Raw genomic sequence first — 20,450 nt, 5'->3', positions numbered from 1 at the left:
TGGCGATATGAGCACCAATCACAACACATGGCCGGTTATAAGCTAGCTCCTTGGTTGTGTATGAAGAAAAAATACATTATGATTTCAATGATTATCCAAGGCCCAAAGCAACCTGGAAATGACATCGACATTTACTTTTGGCTACTAGTACAAGAACTGCTGACAGTGTGGATAGATGTGTCTATTGTAAAATGTTATGATGCTTACAAAAAGGAGATTTTCGATCTACATGTGATGCTGCTGCACACATTCAAGATATGCCGGCATTAGGCAACACATTGGGGCAGAAAACAAAGGGAGATGTAGGGTGTGTCACATGCATGGATAGGATAACTATCCAGATTTCTTCCTTACTTGCGCAAAACCGTGTATTTGCATCATTGTAGGTTCTTACGGAGAAATCACCCATACCGAAATATGAAAGCTGAATCTGATGGTATGGCAGAGGTAGATGTGGGCCCAGGACCCTATGCTAGGAGGTGGTCCACAACATGGCTAAACAAATTAATGTTGTGCTTGGCAAGAAGCACGCTTTGACAGTGAAACAAACACCCAACGGTCAAGTGTTTAAGAAGAAATCGGTGTTCTAGGAATTACCTTACTAGGAGATTCTACGTGTACGTCACTGCATCAATGTCATGCACATAGAGAAGAACGTATGTGAAAGCATCCTTGGTACTTTGCTCAAGATTAAAGGTATAACAAAGGATGGTGATGGTGCACGGCTCGACCGATATGCTTGCTGATCAATCAAAACGCAAGAGTGGAGCAGAAGATGATAACAAATTCATCAACGCTCGCCAGAGTTACAGTTTCAGTAAAAAATAAGCAATAGGGTTCTTCACCTATTTGTTGTGAGTTAAGACACCCTCTTCCTACTCTGCAAACATCAAAAGTATCGTGGATGTGAGCTTAGGTAAAATGAAGTTGGGACACATGAAGTCACATGATTGCCACGTAATGTTGACACAAATCCTCCCAGTGGCCATCAGAAATATGATGGACAAAGATATAAGAAACACACTCATTGAGCTCTATGATTTCTTCAACCAACTATGGCAGAAAGTTGTAGATCCTGAAGAGTTGGATCATATGCAAGAGGATATTGCAAGAATATTGTCCAACCTAGAGATGTTTTCCCACCGTCATTCTTTGATGTCATGGTCCATCTCACTGTGCACCTTATCGATGAGATAAAGTATTGTGGTCATGTGTTTCTTCGCAACATGTATCCCTTCGAGCGGTTCATGGGAATATTGAAGCGCTATTGTCGGAACCGAAACCATCCAGAGGCAAGCATCCTACAAGGTTATACCGCAGAGGAGGTGGTTGAGTTTTGCACCGAATACATGAAACAAAGACCTATAAGTTTGCCCCTCTCTCGCCGCGAGGGAAGGCTGAAAGGTAAGCTGGTCCTTGCTGGCATGCAAAAGGCTGCACCCAAAGAATTGGCAGAGAAAGCCCATTTGACGGTACTGCTTATCAGGCCAGTTCTCAACGCTTATGTCGAAGAATACTTGGTGGAGATACGCCAAAGCTTCTTACCAATGGTGTATCCATCAGATGTAGAGATGAAGGAGCATACTAAGAACTATGCTGAATGGCTGAAGAATCGTTTGGCACAAGGATCCATCGATGACATTGCTACGTGGCTGGCACAAAAGCCATCACCTACGGTGTTGACGTAATAAGCATATGACCTAAATGGCTACGCATTCTACACTACCTCATATCAGAACAACTCTGTTCGAATAGAATGCATGACCGTAAATGAAGCTGATAAACGGGTATACTATGGAACCATCAAAGAGATTTGGGAGCTTAACTATGTGAAAGTTAAGGTGGCATTATTCATGTGCACATGGATCCCTCTTAGTAAGGTAGATGGTGATGATTACAAGAAGACCTGTGTTAACAGGACAACGATGGCATATCACGTGGACCCGTTCATTCTTGCCAGCGATGCCACCCAGATTTTCTATGCGGAAGACCCCTTGCATAAGAACTGCCATGTGGTGATGCATGGGAATAGGAGGGTACTAAGTATCGAGGATGTTGCCGATGAGGACGAATACAATGAATTTCCTGAGTTGCCAGCCAAGGGATCACGCACCCCTCTAACAGAGAAGCATAAAATCATCAGAAAACTCAAGTTCATTTGGGGTCAACGTAATGATCCCAGTTCCCCCATATACATGGGAATTAAGCTGTCAGACTAGTTTAATTTTATGCCTACCCTACAACTTAATCGTTCAATTTAGAACTGTCATGTGTACTGAATTTGTGAGTTATGCTCGGTTTTCTGTTGATGTAAGAACCATTAATATGTTGACCTTGATATGCTGTCAGCTCAGGCAATGAATATGAACTGTTAATTATATTATTATACCATAGAGGTAGCACACTCAATTGATCTCACTCCGGTATGTATGAACAGTAGATATGCAATCTGGTTTGCAAATAGCATACAGTCCGGTCATGGAAGTCGTGTGCCGACCAAACTGCATGCACAATCTGAGTTGTGTGTTCTGATTGGCCAGAACCCAAACCCCACGGATCGCACGTCTACATCACTGGATGCTCCTAGATCGAACGACAATCATCATCCCTTTCGACATCCAATGCAATTCCGGTTGTAATTTTATTTATATGCACAAAATGCATGTTAAATTCAAAAAATGTCTTAAATATAGCTAACAATACCTGAAATGCATAAAAAATCAAACCCGTGGTATAATGGTGATAGCGTACCGTGGAAATTTTTATGAGGCCAAACGATGAAGTCACCGGCCACTGGAGTTTGAATTGACACGTCTCCTTTTGGAAACCATGATCCTTCTTGTGAGATGCTCCGATTATAAGGAGAGATCATCAAAACTTGTGCCAAAATTTACCAAACTTTTTCCATGGGGTCGTGAGAGCATGCCACGGGCACACAGCGATTTTGATGATGTCCGGACTCCATCTGAATTTCCTGTAATTAAAATACTGACTAGGCCTACACCGGTGGCCGTACCTCACGGTCGAAATGTTTGAAATTTCTCCCCGCTTCTTGGACAAACGGATGAAAACTCACAAAGCGACACACAAATGATTTGTACGCCTTCTTTGCTAAGGCTGGTCGTAATGGGAGTATCATAGGCATATCATGCATGCCAACTAAGCAATGTTGATGAGGTGGCATAGAATTAAATCAAGAAATATATGCTTGAGTATCATATCATGATACCGTATCATATTAAATGATGTGCTACTTTGTGTCATGCATGGCAATAAATGTAGTCCTATATGATACCAACATATGATACCATGCATTACTGATGTAGTATAATACACATGATACTAGTATATGATACTCCCCATTACAGTCATCCTAAGACTACCCACAGTGGGAGTAACATAGGTGGTAACATCACACATCTCTAGGCAAAACAGATGATGTGGAGAGTAATTAATGAGGAAATAGGGGCATGTGGTAACATAGCTAGTTATTGTAACATCACACATACCAAGACAAGATGAGTCTACAACCTAATAAATAAAGTGTTGCATGATACCACATATTTTTTTGACTGGATGACACCACACATATATTACTCTCCACTATAGAGTTAGTAACATAGACTAGTAACATATACATTTTTCTAGTCTAAGTTACTACGCATTGTGGCTAGTCTAACTAACACCCACATGTTGTTGTAGTAGGGTTTTGACTTTATATGCACTAAATGCAAGGTAAGTGCAAAAAATGACTTAAATATAGCAGACGAGACCTCGAAAATGGGCCAGAAAATCAAACCAAGGGTATATCCGTAATTGTTTATCATGATTTTTTTCGAGGCAGAACGATGTAGTCACCGACGATTTGGAGTCCGAAGTGCCGCGTCTCCTTTTGAAAACTATGATCCTTCTTGTGAGATGCTCCGGTATGGAAGGTGCGAGCACCAAAACTTGTGCCAAACTTTACCAAATTTTTTCCATGCGATCGTGAGAGCACGCCACGGTGACACAATGATTTTCGTTATTTCTAGCTATATGCATTCCCTGTAATTAAAATACCAATAAGGCCTACGCCTCTGGCCGCACCTTGCGGCCGAACTGTTTAAAGTTTTTTCCCGTTTCTCGGACAATGAATGAAAACTCGCATAGCGACACACAAATGATCTTGCTAACACCCACATGTAGTTATATATATATATATATATATATATATATATATATATATGTGTGGTGGGACTATTTAGGAACCCCCCTCTAGAGTTCCTAAATAAGCTTATCTAGGAACCCCCCGTATTAGGAAGCCACAAATCAAAATCGTTGACCGATCTCGATCCACCAACCACCCGACCGACCACTGGTAGCTACAGCTAGTAGACGGCGCCCGCGAGCGAGCGACGACGACATCTGGAGCGAGGGAGCGGGCGACGGAGGTGGCGGCTTCGCCTCGATTAACCTGTAGCTTCTCCTCGCCTCGCGCAAGCAAGCCACGGCGGCAGCGGCGCGAGGGGGTGCGCGGCGGTAGCGGCGGCCAGTTTCGCCCTGGTTAACTGTAGCTTCTCCCCGCCTCGCGCGAGCAACCGACAATGCAGCCGGATCGAGGGAGTGCACAGCTGCAGCGGCGCACAAGTTTCGCCCCTGGATGGAATCAATTGAGAAGGCTGTTGGCCCCTTGTCGAGGATGAAGCCGACGAACTCAACATATCGATTTGGTACGATTCCGCTAGCAACCCAACTCTCTCGCTTCAAAAACTTCTCAGCCATCCGTTCTGAAGCTCCCGGGAACAAGCGGAAGCTAACTCTGGCGCAGATGAACGTGCTCGGCGCTTTTCACATGCAATGTGGAGCTGCTGGACGACGGCAACCTCCTCTATCTAATTCAGCTCAGGTACTTTTTTCTTCAACTATGAACATAACTGCTACACTCCCTTTACATAACTGCTATCTTCTCTGTGCGTAACTGCTAAATGACTCGACCAGTTGGATCAACTATGAACAAAACTATTATACTCCCTTTACATAACTGCTACATTCTTTGTGCTTAACTGCGCAATGATTCCCACTATGATTTGCTTTGTAACTACTGAAAATGATCTTCTACATACCAACACTGATTAATGCAGTTAACTGTTTCCCCCCTGTTTGCCCGTGCTATCAAACAAAAATTGAAGACTGGGATAAAACTTTTTTGCACATCCTTCAGTTAGGATTGCAGTGTGCCAATAGTTAATTGTTCCACTCATTGTGTGGTATCTAAACAAAAAAGTTGGATGTTAATGTACTGTTTGTCCATGATCAGTTAGCATTCGGTCTGCCGATAGTTAACTATATGTTTTTATGTTATGAGCTTACAGATAAACAAATCAACTATGGAAGAAAGCCTAGAACTAGGAAATAATGGTAACACAGAAGGTGATGAGATTACCTGCTGGACCGTTCAGATCGACACCCAACATTACCCAGAAAAGAATGAGCAAGTGTACATCTTGAAGCCAGAGGTACGACAAACTACAAGATACCCACCACCATCAACAATTGGTGATGAGAGCAGTGTACCGCAACATGGACCTATGCATAAACGACGACACCACACAAGCATGCTGGAACCAATCATAGAGATGAGTGAGGTAAAAAGACAAAAACGATTAAAGTTTACCTCTCCCCTTGTTAACAAGTCAGTTTACCTCTCCCCTTGTTAACAAGTTAGTTTACCTCTCCCCATGCCATTAAAGTTTAAACATATTTTCAGTTTCACATTTTGGTCGCTACTTGTATACAGATAACTGTTTGTTAATTAACTAGTATTTTAATGATAACAAGAAAAAATGTTTGTTAACGCAGGTAGAAAATGGAGCTAATAATGGCACGGACACTGGCTACATTGAAAGCTGGACTAAAGTTGTTGATCAACAAACCTTAGATCAAGACTAGGAGCCTGTCTATCTTCTCAAACCAAAAAACACGAGATCATGTGCAAGCTGCAGCACCTGTGCAAGCAGAACACTCGTCGCATGGTGTTCCGCCAGCGAAAGATGAAGACATTGCCGACACCAAAACTGGGCATCCACAATTTTCTTTTGGCAAATCAACTTCAGCAACAAAGGTTCTGCTCAAAACGGTTTCCTCAAGAAGCCATTATGGAGCCAACATCCCGTGAGGAAACACAGCAACAGACCGACCTCGTCAAGACTGCTACCACCGCGAGATCCACTACTCCATGTGCCTATCGTCACACCATCGTGTCCAATACATCATGGACACTTGCAAACACCAGCAGATGTCAGATCATACACGCACGTGAGTGATCAGACATCTTTATTTTTTCACTTTTTTATATACAAAAGTTGCAGATATGAAAGCAAAAAAATCACTTATGGTCCTTATTTGCATTTTTTCAGAGCCCAGACATTCCTGCTCAACTAATTCCAGTGCTAGGACAGGAATTCAATTCATATGACGATGCATTCAATTTTTTAATGACTATGCCAAACATGCTGGGTTCAGCATAAGGAAAGGACAGAGAAATAAGAAGAAATGCTACTTATATTGCGTACACTCTGGCAAATACATATCCTCTGTTCACGATGCAGATCGTCAGCGCAACAAAGTAGCAAAAAGAACTGATTGCAAGACAATGATGCTCTTGAAAGAAAGAGACGACGAGACTTGTGTTGTCAAAGAGATTGTGATTGAACACAACCACAAGCTCCTCAACAGCCTGTCCGCGCTTGTGTTCTGCATTCACACAAGACGATAGATCCAACAGTGAAATAATACATAAAAGACCTGCATAAGACAAATGTTAAGCATGTGAATATCATGGGTCTCCTTTTCTTGGTTATCTGGTGGGCGTGACAAATTTCCTTTTACAGACAAGGACGTGCTTAACATGTAAGTATCACTTATGTTGTTGTGTTCACTTTTTTGCAGTTATCTATATAATCATGGTGCACTTGTCTCGTGGGAAGAAAGCTAACACATTCAATCATTTTCGCAGCGAAGCAGAATTTGCGAGGACTGATTCACAAGATGACATGGAGAAATTGTTTGCATTCTTTGAGGAGATGAAGAATGAGAATGAGAATTTCTTCTTTGATGTAGATGTTGGAACTGATGACGATGGTAAGAAAATTATCAGAAATATATTCTGGTCCAATGCTAGCTGCCAGGCTGCATACGCAGATTTCGGTGACTGCGTCACGTTTGACACCACATACAAAACAAACAAGTATCACATGCCTTTGGGGTTTTCGTCGGTGTGAATAATCATCTTCAATCTACAATTTTTGGAGTTGCCTTGGTGGGCAATGAGAGTAGCGACTCATTCGACTGGATTTTTAATGCTTTTAAACGGTGCATGCGAAAAGACCCGACTTGCATACTAACAGGTATTGACTCCAATGCCTCCAAGCCCTAGCACTTAATCCTTTGTTATGCATACTACTTTTTTTAATAACAAAAACAACCAAATAAATAACAAAAACATTGTTTTGTAGATCAATGCCCTGCCATGAAAGCAGCTATACCTAAGGTCTTCCTCAGAACTCATCACCGCCTCTGCCGATGGCACATTATGAAGAAAATAAAAGATCATTTGTCAAAATTATACTCAGAACATGACACATTTAAGGAAGACCTCGTAGCAGTCCTTAACCATCCACTCATGCCAGTAGAGTTTGAAGCGGCATGGCACGACCTCATGGACAGGTACAACTTACAGAATGACACCATCCTACTGGGCCTATGGGAAGAGAGAACAACATGGATATCTGTATACTGGAAGGAGATATTCTGCGCTAGAATGACATCAACACAGAGAAGCGAAAGCATGAATCATATCCTGAAAAAAGGTTTCGTGAAAGAAACACAAGTGCTTCACATATTTGCCAGACAGGTCAATGAATGCATACAGAAGAGGCACCAGCTTGAGGTTGCCGAGACAATAGCTTCAACGGTAAGAGCAACTCATACATTATAAAACCTTGCAGCAGTTATCTTTCATAACTCTGACAGTTAATTCATAACTCGGCCGTTTATAAGTAGCAAAATTATATCGCTAACGACAATGCGTGTACCATGTTACAGGGTGTCAGGAACCCTCTCAGTAGGTACCTTTTTGAGAAACAGCTGATGGACGTGTACACATGCGCGGTCTACAACTTATTCGGCGAAAGACTATTTTAAAGCAGCGCCTTCCGAATCAAACAGTCTAATGAGCATCCAACGAAGTACTACGTACACCACTACAACCAGGAGAAAAAATTCGCATGGTCAAGGCACGAATTTCAAGTGGTTGCTGATGAAACAAATGGCGAATACGAATGCGAGTGCAAACTCTTTGATCACACAGGTAAGAAAAAAGAACTAATAATCATGCATATCTTCTTCCTGGGCAAATAAAAAGAAAAGATCAAACTGACAAAATAAAAATGATGTCAATTCTATCAGGACTATTCTGCCATCACATAATTGCGCTGCTAGAACACCTCTGAGTAGCTATAATACAAGATCGATATATACTGCAACGATACACAAGGGATGCAAACAGTGACTCAGCATTCAACCATAGAGACCACAGAAATACAACTGCGGATGGTACACTAATTCAATACCGCCGCACAATGCTGCTAAACAAGACACTGAAGACTGTGCAGAAGGGGGTAAAGACAGATGCAGCTTACAATAGGCTGATGACATGCCTGAAACAGGTGCAACCAGAGCCGGATGCATTGAACGGCGATGACGTGGAGTCAACGAGATGCAAACAATCATCTGTAGATGAAAATGAAGTTGCCCCTGATATGGCTGAACAAAAAGATCCAGCAATTGAGAAGTCAAGTATGGATGATGATTGCAATAAAATACACCCACCCCCAGTGTGCAAAACAAAGAGTAGAAACAAACTAAGTTCAGCCATGAAACAAGAACAAAAGCCAGCTGAAATCAGGGAGAAAAGCAGTTCAAAACCTGCTAGGCCAGAGACAGTTATTGGAAAAGATGGCATGCCACTAGGGAGCAGACTTTGCAGCAACTGCAATATGATTAGTGGCCACAACAAAAGAACTTGCGTGAAAAGGAAACTAGAACAAAATCTACTGCAAGCACATGAGAAAACGTATGGGCCTATGGACAATTCCAAGGTCACCGCAACTATCAAGAAACTGTTGTCGAAAGCAACTATGAAGGAGGAAGCTATCAACGACAGCGAAAATATGAGTGACAACGGTGATGAAACAAGTGATAGTGACGAATACGCAGAGCCTTCACCAAAGAGGATGCACACAAACAAAGATGTTGGGAAAGGCAAGATCTTCAAGAAAAGATGCAAAAAATGTAACAAGGTCGAAGGGCACAACACTCGTACGTGCGACGTGGTCAGAATCGGCAATGAGATTCTGGAAATGACAGAGCAGATGGTTCATCAGGGACAGGACGGGGCAAGTAATAGAAAGCACATTACAACGTCTCGGAAGCTTGCAGGGGCAAAAGGAGATCAGGTGCCAACCAGACGGAGTAGGAGGCTCAAAAATTGAAAAAAGAAAATATATAGAAACACATGTGAAACATATATATATATAGCACTTGTAAAAAACATGTCATTTTTTGCATGTAAAAACTAGTCCACTCTGTTGCACTTTTAGAATTACGCAATTACCTCCCCCTCCCCTCTCCTTTCTCAGCATGTTTTTCTAAAAGGTCCAGTTAGCATGAGTGTGTTGCTGCGGTTAGCATGTAAAGATCCTCAAGACAATAAATTCCTTGAAAATATCCTTACAAACTTGGGTGCATTACTACAGTTAGCATGCATAAAACTAATCATAAAAAAGGGTTCAGCTATCTCCTGTAAAATAATGCAGTTAACTTCATGCAGTCAGTGCAGTTAACTGGTAGTCCTCCTGACTAGTAGTTTAGTTGCTAAAAAGCATTTAGTATAAGGAAAAAAATGCAGTTAACTTCACTCCACGACATGAAGTTACCATCTTCAGACAGTGCATTTAACTACCTCCATGATAGGCAAGTTTACTTCACCGTACTAGCGTTTGGCTATATAAACAAATCACACAGTTGGAATGCTGTAACTACATCCGTTAGCTTCCTCTATAGCAGTTAACTTCACTGATTCGTGCACCTAATTGCTTAGAAAAAATGAAAAAAGAAGTTACCATTTGAAAAACAGTACAGTTAAGTTCGTCCTTTATAGGAAGTTAGCACCTTTACAAAACACAGTTAGCTTCAAAATATGTGGTTTTTTTGTTACTCCACTGCGTGAACTTAACATCTTTAGACAGAGAAGTTATATTGCAGTTTCCCTCCTACTCAATTACGTTTTGGCTATATAACAAATATTGCAGTTAGAATGTTGTAACTACATCCGTTAGCTTCCTATGTGGCAGTTAACTTCACTCCACGACATGAAGTTACCATCTTCAGACGGTGCAGTTAACTACCTCCATGATAGGCAAGTTTACTTCACCGTACTAATGTTTGGCTATAAAAATAAATCACGCAGTTAGAATGCTGTAACTACGTCCGTTAGCTTCCTCTATAGCAGTTAACTTCACTCATTCGTGCACCTAATTGCTTAAAAATAAAAATAAAAAGAAGTTACCTTTTGAAAAACAATACAGTTAAGTTCCTCCTTTACAAGAAGTTAGCACCTTTACAAAACACAGTTAGCTTAAAAATATGTGATTATTTTTTTGTTACTCCACTGCGTGAAGTTAACATCTTGAGATAGAGAAGTTATATTACAGTTTCCCTCCTACATAAATATGTTTTGGCTATATAACAAATATTGTAGTTAGAATGTTGTAACTACAACCGTTAGCTTCCTATGTGGCAGTTAACTTCACGCACTCGTGTGCCAAGTTATAAAAATAAAACGAAAGGTACCAGTTGAAACAATGCAGTTAACTTCATCCTTTACAGGAAGTTGCCATCTTTAGGTAGTGCAGTTAGCTCCACTATGTGATTGGCTTTTCTGTCACATAAACAATTGCACTTGACTATACGATAGTCTTGCAGTTAGCATGCTATAACTACGTCTGTTATCCTCCTCCTACAAATAGAAAAATGGTTATCTTGACAACTACAAAACATTTGGGCCACCTACAAAAAGACTTCCTCTCGACTAGCAGTTAACTTGCACCGAAAACATTTAGTAGAAATCGAATAAAAATGCCCTCTGAAGTGCAGTTAACTTCCTCCACGACATGAAGTTACCTTCTTGAAAATAGTACAATTAACCTCAGTAGTGCAGTTAACAGCATCCTCAATAGCAGCTAACTTGATGCACAAATGTAAACTACACATCGGAGCAAATACTTGCATGTGCATAATGATGCAGTTAACATGCTTGCTACAAAATACAAAAAACTAACAAAACTTTCATAAAAACACATCCACATATTCATCTACTTGCACCGCTATACTGCGACTACGCTTGTAACAACTTAGCAATGTCAGCCATCTCCCGCGGCCACTGGTCGCGCCGAACCTCATTACTAGGGTGAAAAAGAACATAAAAAAGGCACTCGGCCTTCCAGTAGGCAGAATGTGGCTGCATAAAAACAAGATTGTTGTGTCAGTTAGCATTTTACTATATCTGATAATAAGAAATGGAAATCAAGACAAAAACATGAAAAACAGTTAATTGAAAAAAAGAAATGATCCAGCAAAAATTACATCGCGCTTCTTCACTTCCTCTACTAGCTTGGTGCCATCATACAGATAAGCAGCTTTTAACATGTAAAAGCCACATTCGTTAACCCCTTGCTCTGGCATTTTTGCATAGCTACATCTATCTGCCAGATGTTCCCAACGGGGCTGCCTTGAAGAGTTGTATCCAGCTTCGCCATACACCTCCTTCATCAACAACGACATCATGGACATCTGTGCAAAACAGAAAAAATTGAGACTTGCAAATACTTTAAAGAACAGCACGCACGTGGAACGTAAAAAAGGAAAAAAAGTGGAAAAAAGACCACATATGATTTCAACACGTTCTCCATGGAATCTGTTCCTTGAAAGGTTACGCCCAGTGTATCTCCATGAGTCATGGATATCCAGGGACTCACGATACTTGTTCATAGTATACAGTGTGAAATGATTCAGATTCCAATATGGGAGCTTGATCTGCGAACATGCAAATTAGACGACAAAATAACCTAGCAAGTTAGCTACAATTGTCTCAGCAGTTTAGATGACCACACTACAAAAAAGGTAAAATTGGCAACAAAAATGGCATGCACTAACCAGGTTTGCAGCGAGCGGGTTCTCTTTAATGTATAACTTGAACTTCTGAGCAGCAAGTTTAACATTGAAAGGCGGCCCCGAGACCTCCTGCCCATCTTCATCAACTGGTCGATGGTATGGATCAATCTCCAGAAGATACTAGCAAAGATAACAAACACATGATGAGAATTTACAATGATCGGTGAGCGGGCAAGGCGGGGCGCGCCGGCTAAGACGACAAATGAACATAGAAAAAACAAAAAGATTGATTCATAATAAATTATCGTACATTTATCACATACGGGCTGAGCAACACCCTATCTCCAGATTTATACACATGGTTGCACTCAGGGCTTCCCTTCCAATAGCTGATCAGAAGATCCATCAACTCAGTATCGATGCAGCCAGCGGGACCAAAACAGGTAACCAGACATTTAGCATCAACTATAAAATCGTCGCCAGTTGGAGGAGTGCACTTAAACAGAGGGACCCTATGGGGACAAAAACAAAAAGGAAAAAAGATCCATGAAGTAGCACCAAAACAAAAAATGAAAAAAGAATTTTGAAAGAAAAACTTGGACTCACTCTGCATATTTGTCAAGAAACTCCTTGCTAAGTATTAGGTCCAAAGTTTGTTTTGCAACAGCCACGAATGGAAACATGAATGGCTTGAGTGCATGCACAGGCATTCGTAGCCTAGTTGACAGAGAAACTAGCCTTTTATTAGACACTACCAATGGCTCCTCCACTGATTTGCTCCTGGTGAACACTGTTCTCTCACCATGCAAAACAAAATCATCATCATCATCATCGCTCAGAACAAGAGGCGATTTCACTGCCACTTTGATAGGACTAGCAGCTATGGGCCGCAAACACTTTTTAGGCACCGGAGGCATAAAAGAATCATCATCACTCTCCACACCACGATCCACAACCTTCGAGACAGCACAAGCCACCCCCTTTGATTTTGACTCCACGCCGCCTTTCTTTACTTTAACAGCTTGGACTAACTTCAATATTTCATCATCCAATATTACCTGAATTTCTAGTGTCTCACATTGGCCCTCGAATAAACTAAATTTAGGCTCGTCTAGCCCTAGATCTGCCACACAAAAACCACAAAAAGAAGGGCACACGGGTAAGATACTTGAGCGCGTGGACAAAAATATAGAAAGGGGCCTTGTGCTGAGAATAAAATAGGACGACCAAAAAAATAAAACTAAAATGCAAACCAACAAAAAAGCAAACAAAAAAGAAAAAGCAATACCTCCAGAATAACCCAGCACCTCACGAATATTAATGTCGAAAACCCCACAAGTAATCCACCTGTACAAGGTTTGAACCCTGACCATATATATATATCTTTTTGAGAAAATGCAGCATAACTCTCACCATCATATGTCTCTAGCAGTTCATTCATGAAAAAACCGCAGTCGGTGCTGTATCAAAAAATTATTAAACTATTATCAGCATGCACACATGAAAAAAAGTCATGATTTGCAAGTTAGTCAGTCCAGCTGTGCAGTTACCAGCCATATGAATATGTTATGTGATAGTTGGCTTGAAAAGATACATGAAAGAAAATAGTTGATAAAAGCATTGTCTAAGATATTTCAGTTAGCTAATAACACTTGCCCAGTTAGTTCACATAGACCTAATTTACAGACATGAAAAAAAATGAGCATATAATCAACACTATTATGGCAGTTAGGTTTAATCTCGCTTGAGCAGATTCCAGAAAAGTTAAAGAGACAAACAAAAACAAAAAAAGAGTAAAAACGATAATTCTAATCGTCAGTTATATTTAAAAATAGAAATAACACAATCTAGGCATAAAAGAAGAAGCAAAAAGATGTATTACGGATTTTCCTGTTGGGGCACAACGGCATGGTGCAAACAGAAATCGTCAATGTTTGACGGATCCAACTTCTTCTTGCGATCAGACGAGCCATTCCTCCAAAGCTGCTTGATGTTCTTTGCCATCCTGTTTATGACCCTTATGCCACTCTCACTACCAGGGAGATGCCAAGAGTCAAGCAGCTCAAAACAACGATGCTTGATGTTTAACGCAACAACACAATAGTGCCCCGCACCTTCCCTGGTAGCTGGAGGGTCAAAGACACCAAAGAGTACAATGTCTTTCTTATCCAGCGGCTCATCGGCATAGGCAGCAAAAAAATCTGATCAAGTGCCTATTATCAAAGGACCCCTTCCAGATAGATAGGTGCAAAATGAAGAAACATCTCTGTTAGCTATAAAAAGCTCATGAAAAAACAAGAAAAAATGAACACTATAATAATGTATATAAGATCTTACCGAAATATGAAATGGAGCCACCATCTTAGAAGAATTTTGGTATTTCGAAGGAAGAAGAAAAATTCCTACAGCAGCAACCGTAGTGTTCAGCATGCCACCAACTCTGAAAGACTCAGCAACCTGCTTGACAGTTGCTTTGCAAAACGCATTCTCAAACAGCACCTCATCCCTAGTATTGAAAAAAAGCACAAAAACCTTTTAACAAATGAAAAGAATAAAAATGTTGGCAACAAATCAGAAATGGGGGAAGGACGAAACACTATGATGTTTGGTACATACTTTTTATTCTTGTCCTTCCTTAACCTCATAACAGCAAAGTATAAGTCCTTCATGCGTTGCACCGCTTCCGGTGTAGCAGGGGTTTGCGTAAAACTGGAGACTATTTGAGATGAACCTACAATAAAGGGTAAAACAAAGGTTAGCAGTTAGCAAAATGATACTAAGCAGTTAATAAAAAGGAAAAAAAAGCAAACAACCCATACACCAAGAAAGCAGCAAGAAAATCGCTACCTATCTCATTTACTGACAATCCCAAGTCATCACTATCTGTCTCCTCGGAAGCGCCATCAACACCAACTTTGTCAACGTTGGGTTCAACTTCAGGCTGGGGCTCATTACTATAATTACCGTGCAACGTAGCTTTTGAAATTATATCTTTCAACTTCGCAGCTAACCCCTCGGGTACTTGTACAGGATTCCCAGAAAGTGTTGCAGGAGCAGATGCACCACCATCAAAAATTGATTTATATATCACATGAGACACATTCAAACCACCTGCGTCCTCAGGGCCTGCAACACTAGCATGAGCATCACCACCTCGATGGGAGTCCACAACTGCAGCATCCTTCAGAAGTTCAGAACAACAGCTGGCTTCGCGTCCTTGTTCGATGCACGTGCTCCGTCAACAACAAGGACTTCGCACACCGGAATATAAAATACATCACCTCCGGCTCCAATGCTTTCAGGCATAGCTGTATCCTTCAACACTTGTTTTCCTTCAAAACTTGCTACATGATTGACATCATCACCAAGGCCATCCATGACAAATACACCCGCACAAGCACCTTCAGGTGCCTGTCTAGCATCAAGCAAACCTGGACCACAATCAACATTGTCAGCGACAAAACGACTTGAATCATCTGAAGCGCGATCTTTTACTTCTAAACCACCTTCAATCGTAACTGACATGCCACCTTGACAATCAAACCCAACTTGCTTCCCTTCAGAAATGTCAACACTACCAGCATGGAATTGCTGCCCAAGCTCTGGCTCATTAGATTTGTCACAATCACCTTCGGCTACAGGCTGTGCCTGGTGCAAAAACTCCCTTGGTATAATCAACATTGTCATCAACACCATTGCAACCCCCATCAGAATCACCACCAAAACAATCATCATAAATGGCGTAGTCATCACTAAAATCATGCGGAGGAGATTCAGCAGGGGGCTCTAGCTTATCATCTTCATCGTCATCTACGCATCAACAACAACCTGAAAAAACATGCATGTATGATGTTGAGGGGGGATAAGGTCAGCAGTTAGCTATCTCGTACGAGACAGTTAATCACTATGCGTACAAGATCGAAGATAGGAAAAAAAGGAAAATATCACCCCACCTCCTCACCCCGTTGACCAGTATAATCATCATCACGCACGGGGGCAGACGCGTCATTCTTCTGCTTGCTAATTTGACTCACAATAAGGTCAGCAATTAGCTATCTCGTACGAGACAGTTAATCACCATGCGTAAAGGATCAAAGAGAGAAAAAAAGGAAAAGATCACCTCACCTCCTCACCCCGTTGACCAGTATAATCATCATCACGCACGGGGGCAGACGCGTCATTCTTCTGCTTGCTAATCTGACTCACAATAAGGTCAGCAGTTAGCTATCTCGTTCGAGATAGTTAATCACCATGCGTAAAAGATCGAAGAGAAAAAAAAGGAAAAGATCACCTCTCCTCCTCACCCCGTTGATCAGTACAATCATCGTCACGTACGGGGGCAGACACATCATTATTCTGCTTGCTAATTTGACTCACAATAATACGAGCATCATTTTCAAAGCCTTTCCATATCGCATCTTGTTTCTTCTTCAAATGGTTAAAAGCAGTGCGAATGTGTGATGTCGCACTCCGGAGACTACTAATGATAGCAACATCACGCTCTGTAGCCTCCTTCATTGATTCTTCTCTTGGTCCATGCCTTCAGGAAAATTGCCAGCAATGCAGATCAGACGATCAGACGTCGTGGGAACTTCATCAGCCAACTCATTCACCTTCCGTAAAAAATCATCAATCTTCTCAAATACACCATCATCATCCGTGGTGTTACTAGATTTTTGTACTTTAAAGGCTACATCTTCATTCTGTGCATGTTGTTTCGGAGCACAGATATGGACATGAGCATCATGAAAGTCGCGATCACGACTTTGCCCAGGGGAAACTTGCTGGCAATATGCAATCTGGTTACGGGATTTCCACTGAGCACAGTAAAAAAACAAAAAACAAAAAACCGGTGAGTACTTTGGATTAAGAAAATGAACATAATGTTAGCTGAAGTTAAGAACAAGGCTTAAGCCAGTTAACTATCTGTAAAAAAACTAAAAACAAAGCACTTATGAACATAAATAATTTAAACAAAAGGGTTAAAATAATGTTAAGTTCGACCGAAAAACATTTCGAGAGATAGCAGTTAGCTCCACATAATAGGTGAAGTTAGCTAAACTTTATACACGTAAGAAAACTTACTAAAAAGACAATTACTAAAAATAGAAAAGAACACATATAAGTTGAAAAAACTGACCCCAAGTTTTCCGAAAACATAGCCATCCAGAAATTTCCCACCATTCTTTATAATTTCTTTCAAGAAAATTGAATTCAACACCTTCTCTGTCAGGAAATTTGCACGCGGAGTCTGCACATGCATCACAGACTCGCCCTTCAGTAGGCAACAATCAAGATACATAAGGACTAGCACTACTCCACAACCTTCTGGACCTGCTTCAATGATATTTGGATCTTGCCATCTCATAGTTGCACGCTTTATCTCATCCACTACTAACTGGCAAAAATCCATCGTTGCCATATCTTCAAAAACAATACCATCTAGCATTGCCGCCTCCCTGCCTACACGGACAGCAGGACCTGGGCATATCATCTTTGAGAAAAGGATAGCAAAGAAAACCTTTACAGCAAGCACGTCCCTTGACTCATCGACTACAAGATGCTTCAACACAGCCCTCAGGTCTTCCGTGTCAACCACAGAAGCTTTGTTGAAACCCAACTCCGCCTTAAATCTAGCCATTGACTCGTCATGGCCACTATCAACTGGCCTGGGAGCTGTGTCATCACCCATCGGGAACCCAAAACACTGATGCACGGTTTCTCTGTTGACTACAAGAACTTTATTAGGGCCACAGTCAATGCGCATCGTGGCCGTGTCAATATTCTTCATCAAGTGACACATCAGAAGGCGCGACACATTGCCCTTCAGAACCCAGTCAAATACACAGCCAAAACCAGCCTTACGAACAATATCTTTATGTCGTGTGTCAAGTAGAGCAACTGCCTCAGAAACCTCTCCCAAAGAACATCGAACAATTACATTGATCCTATCGCAAGCACCAACATTTGATGTCGTGGACTTTGCCGCCTTCTTGTTTGGTCCACTCCCAACAACCTTGGGCCGACGCTTCTTAGGAACAACCTACCAATGGAAAAACAAGCAAAAAAGAAGGCAGTTAGCATGCAGACAACAACTCAGTTATTTTACCAAAAAAAGGAAAAAAGAACAAACAAACATAGATTAGAACATATACATTATTCCAGTCGAGCCTAATGCCATCAACAGAAGGTCCTCTACAACCACCTCCAGCCTCTGAGCCCTCGAAAGAAACATGCTTTCCGTCAAGCTTAACACTCGGATAGACACGATCAACCACTGGACCACTAGCAATGCGTGGACTCTGACGCAGAGATGGATCAACAATTTTACTAGCTACACCACTGGTGGGATGGGTGCCACGAAGTCCATGCTTAATCTTTGCAACAACTACCCTGCGCTTCCCTTGGCTAGAAGATACTGTAGGGCCGCCTTCACTCACCGAACCCATGTTTGCAGTTACATTCAGACTAGCAGAGACGTCCAGTGATGTGCCAACTTGCACACGGACTCCAGCACATGCATCTGGAACATGAGAATTGCTTGTGACATTTGAGGAATCAACTACACCTTTGGGGAGCCTCAACCGCTTCTTCCTCTCATGAGCATCAACTTTCTCTGGAAAAAATTCCGCTTCTCTGCCTGCCTTATCTCCTCATTCCTTAACTGCCGTGAGACCATATAATCCTGTGTAACAATCTCATTGCCCATGACTGACTGCGATTGCGTATCACACCACGCTGGAGTCAGCCTGCACGAAATATTGTCTCCACCGGAAGCTATACATGGTTCAACATTGGGAGGCACACCCATGTTGCACGGCAGTGGGGAATTGGGTGCAACATGCTCGACATTGATGTCACGGCAAGAATGCATGATCAAATTGTTAACATCTGACGATGAAATACCTGCAAGTTCAAGAGCAAAAAATGCACCCGGAAAAACAATTAGATAAAAAAATACAACAACTCAAAATAGCAACTAAAAAAATGAGGAAAACTAAATGAATCTGAACAAATTCCAACAAAAAACCTTCAACACTGTCAGCACCGATATGAGAAGCGCAGGTGACACCATCGACTTTGAATGACTCATTTATTCCACTGGCATTTGCCTTGGTATCAACCATACCACCCTCTCACCTGCATCCCCATCACTGCCTTCGCGATTAATTAGTGACACCTTGGCCAAAGCTACAGCAGCAGCATAAACTCCTACACGCATATTTAGACATGGATAGGAAAAGTTAACAAGAAAAATTCGTGATGAACATACAGACACAAAATTAAAACAAAGAAAGCAGTTAACTGCTTCCATTTCTGAATTTATGTGCAATTAACTGATATATGTTGACTAACCAGCACAACCAGCACCCCTTCCAATCGAACTCATCTCGAGGAAAACAAAAACCTCACAATCCCCGCCGCCTGTACATGCATACAGAAAACGACCCCAACTTAGATAGAAACTTAAGACTGAAGACATGACACATAAATCGAAAAATGGAAATTAATCAAAACAAGAATCAAATTGCCCCGCAGCCATAGTACCAAGGTGAATTCAGGAGAATTGATACTAATACAAACACACCCAACCACTCCCTCCCGCGCCGAAAACCTTAAGAAAACATACCTGAAGAATAGGCGAGACCCCCTTGCAGATCCAACGGCGAGGATGAAGACGACTTCTGCCGCGCGAGGCAGAACAAAAACACGGCGTCTCCTTCTTCCGACAAATACCACCGCCCGACGGCCGGTTGGTTAGGGTTAGAAGCGATCGTTGGTGACGGCACCGCGGCGTCTGCCCTAGGGCGAAGGAAGGAGTTCTGGCGAGAGAAAATAAAGACAGAGGGCCGCAAATGGAGCAGTTAAGACAGAGAGTCCACAAGAGACGGCGGTGGTAATAGTCCGACAAGTAGACGAAATGACGCATAAAAATAAAAAGCCCATATAGGTCCACAAGCGCACACGCTTGTTAGCCCAACACGCCAACACCCTCTCCCCTCCCAGTTAGCCCAAATGTACCCCATCAGTTTGCTCAACCTAACTAATCAAAAGCTGATCATCCACGTCTGTTAGCACAAAACAAAAACTACTAGCAGTTAGCTTGCGCTAAACAAACAATTACTACTCATAAAAAATGAGTTACAAGTTAACCCAGTGAATCAATTGCAGTTAGCCAGACAAAAAATCATATAAAAAACAGATGACTTGCGTACTATATAAAAAAGAAAGAAAGAGAA

The 20,450-nt window shown here is 41.6% G+C and overlaps 2 protein-coding genes across 5 annotated transcripts; one reads left to right on the top strand and one right to left on the bottom strand.

Moving 5' to 3' along the window:
- The first annotated feature begins 7,815 nt into the window (after positions 1-7,815).
- LOC123130535 (uncharacterized) lies at positions 7,816-9,605 on the top strand. Its single transcript, XM_044550409.1, has 3 exons — positions 7,816-7,951; positions 8,083-8,347; positions 8,446-9,605. Exon 3 carries the CDS (start codon positions 8,619-8,621, stop codon positions 9,528-9,530), a length of 912 nt encoding a protein of 303 aa, XP_044406344.1. The 5' UTR covers positions 7,816-7,951; positions 8,083-8,347; positions 8,446-8,618; the 3' UTR covers positions 9,531-9,605.
- Positions 9,606-11,185: 1,580 nt separating this feature from the next.
- On the bottom strand, positions 11,186-20,049 carry LOC123127195 (uncharacterized). Of its 4 annotated transcripts, XR_006462176.1 has the most exons (19): positions 19,841-20,017; positions 19,567-19,635; positions 19,241-19,422; positions 18,366-19,116; positions 17,351-18,253; positions 16,502-17,027; positions 16,336-16,407; positions 16,164-16,230; positions 15,058-16,038; positions 14,827-14,941; positions 14,548-14,716; positions 14,093-14,440; positions 13,499-13,670; positions 12,817-13,333; positions 12,521-12,722; positions 12,253-12,390; positions 11,982-12,132; positions 11,683-11,889; positions 11,186-11,557 (listed from the first exon to the last, which is right to left on the bottom strand). XR_006462176.1 is itself a non-coding variant. In XM_044546773.1 (18 exons), the coding sequence occupies exons 13-18, from the start codon at positions 13,581-13,583 to the stop codon at positions 11,435-11,437; spliced, it is 1,515 nt and encodes a 504-aa protein (XP_044402708.1). In that variant the 5' UTR covers positions 13,584-13,670; positions 14,093-14,440; positions 14,548-14,716; positions 14,827-14,941; positions 15,058-16,038; positions 16,164-16,230; positions 16,336-16,407; positions 16,502-17,027; positions 17,351-18,253; positions 18,366-19,116; positions 19,241-19,422; positions 19,567-19,635; positions 19,841-20,012; the 3' UTR covers positions 11,186-11,434. The 4 variants fall into 4 exon arrangements, 2 of the variants coding, with proteins under 2 accessions (XP_044402708.1, XP_044402710.1); XM_044546773.1 differs by having other exon boundaries at positions 11,683-12,132; positions 19,841-20,012; XM_044546775.1 differs by having other exon boundaries at positions 11,683-12,132; positions 16,515-17,027; positions 19,841-20,012.
- Positions 20,050-20,450: the final 401 nt, after the last annotated feature.

Source organism: Triticum aestivum, chromosome 6A, assembly GCF_018294505.1.
Source record: "Triticum aestivum cultivar Chinese Spring chromosome 6A, IWGSC CS RefSeq v2.1, whole genome shotgun sequence".
In the NCBI taxonomy this organism is placed as follows: Eukaryota; Viridiplantae; Streptophyta; class Magnoliopsida; order Poales; family Poaceae; genus Triticum; species Triticum aestivum.
This window is presented reverse-complemented; position numbering and strand designations above follow the sequence as displayed.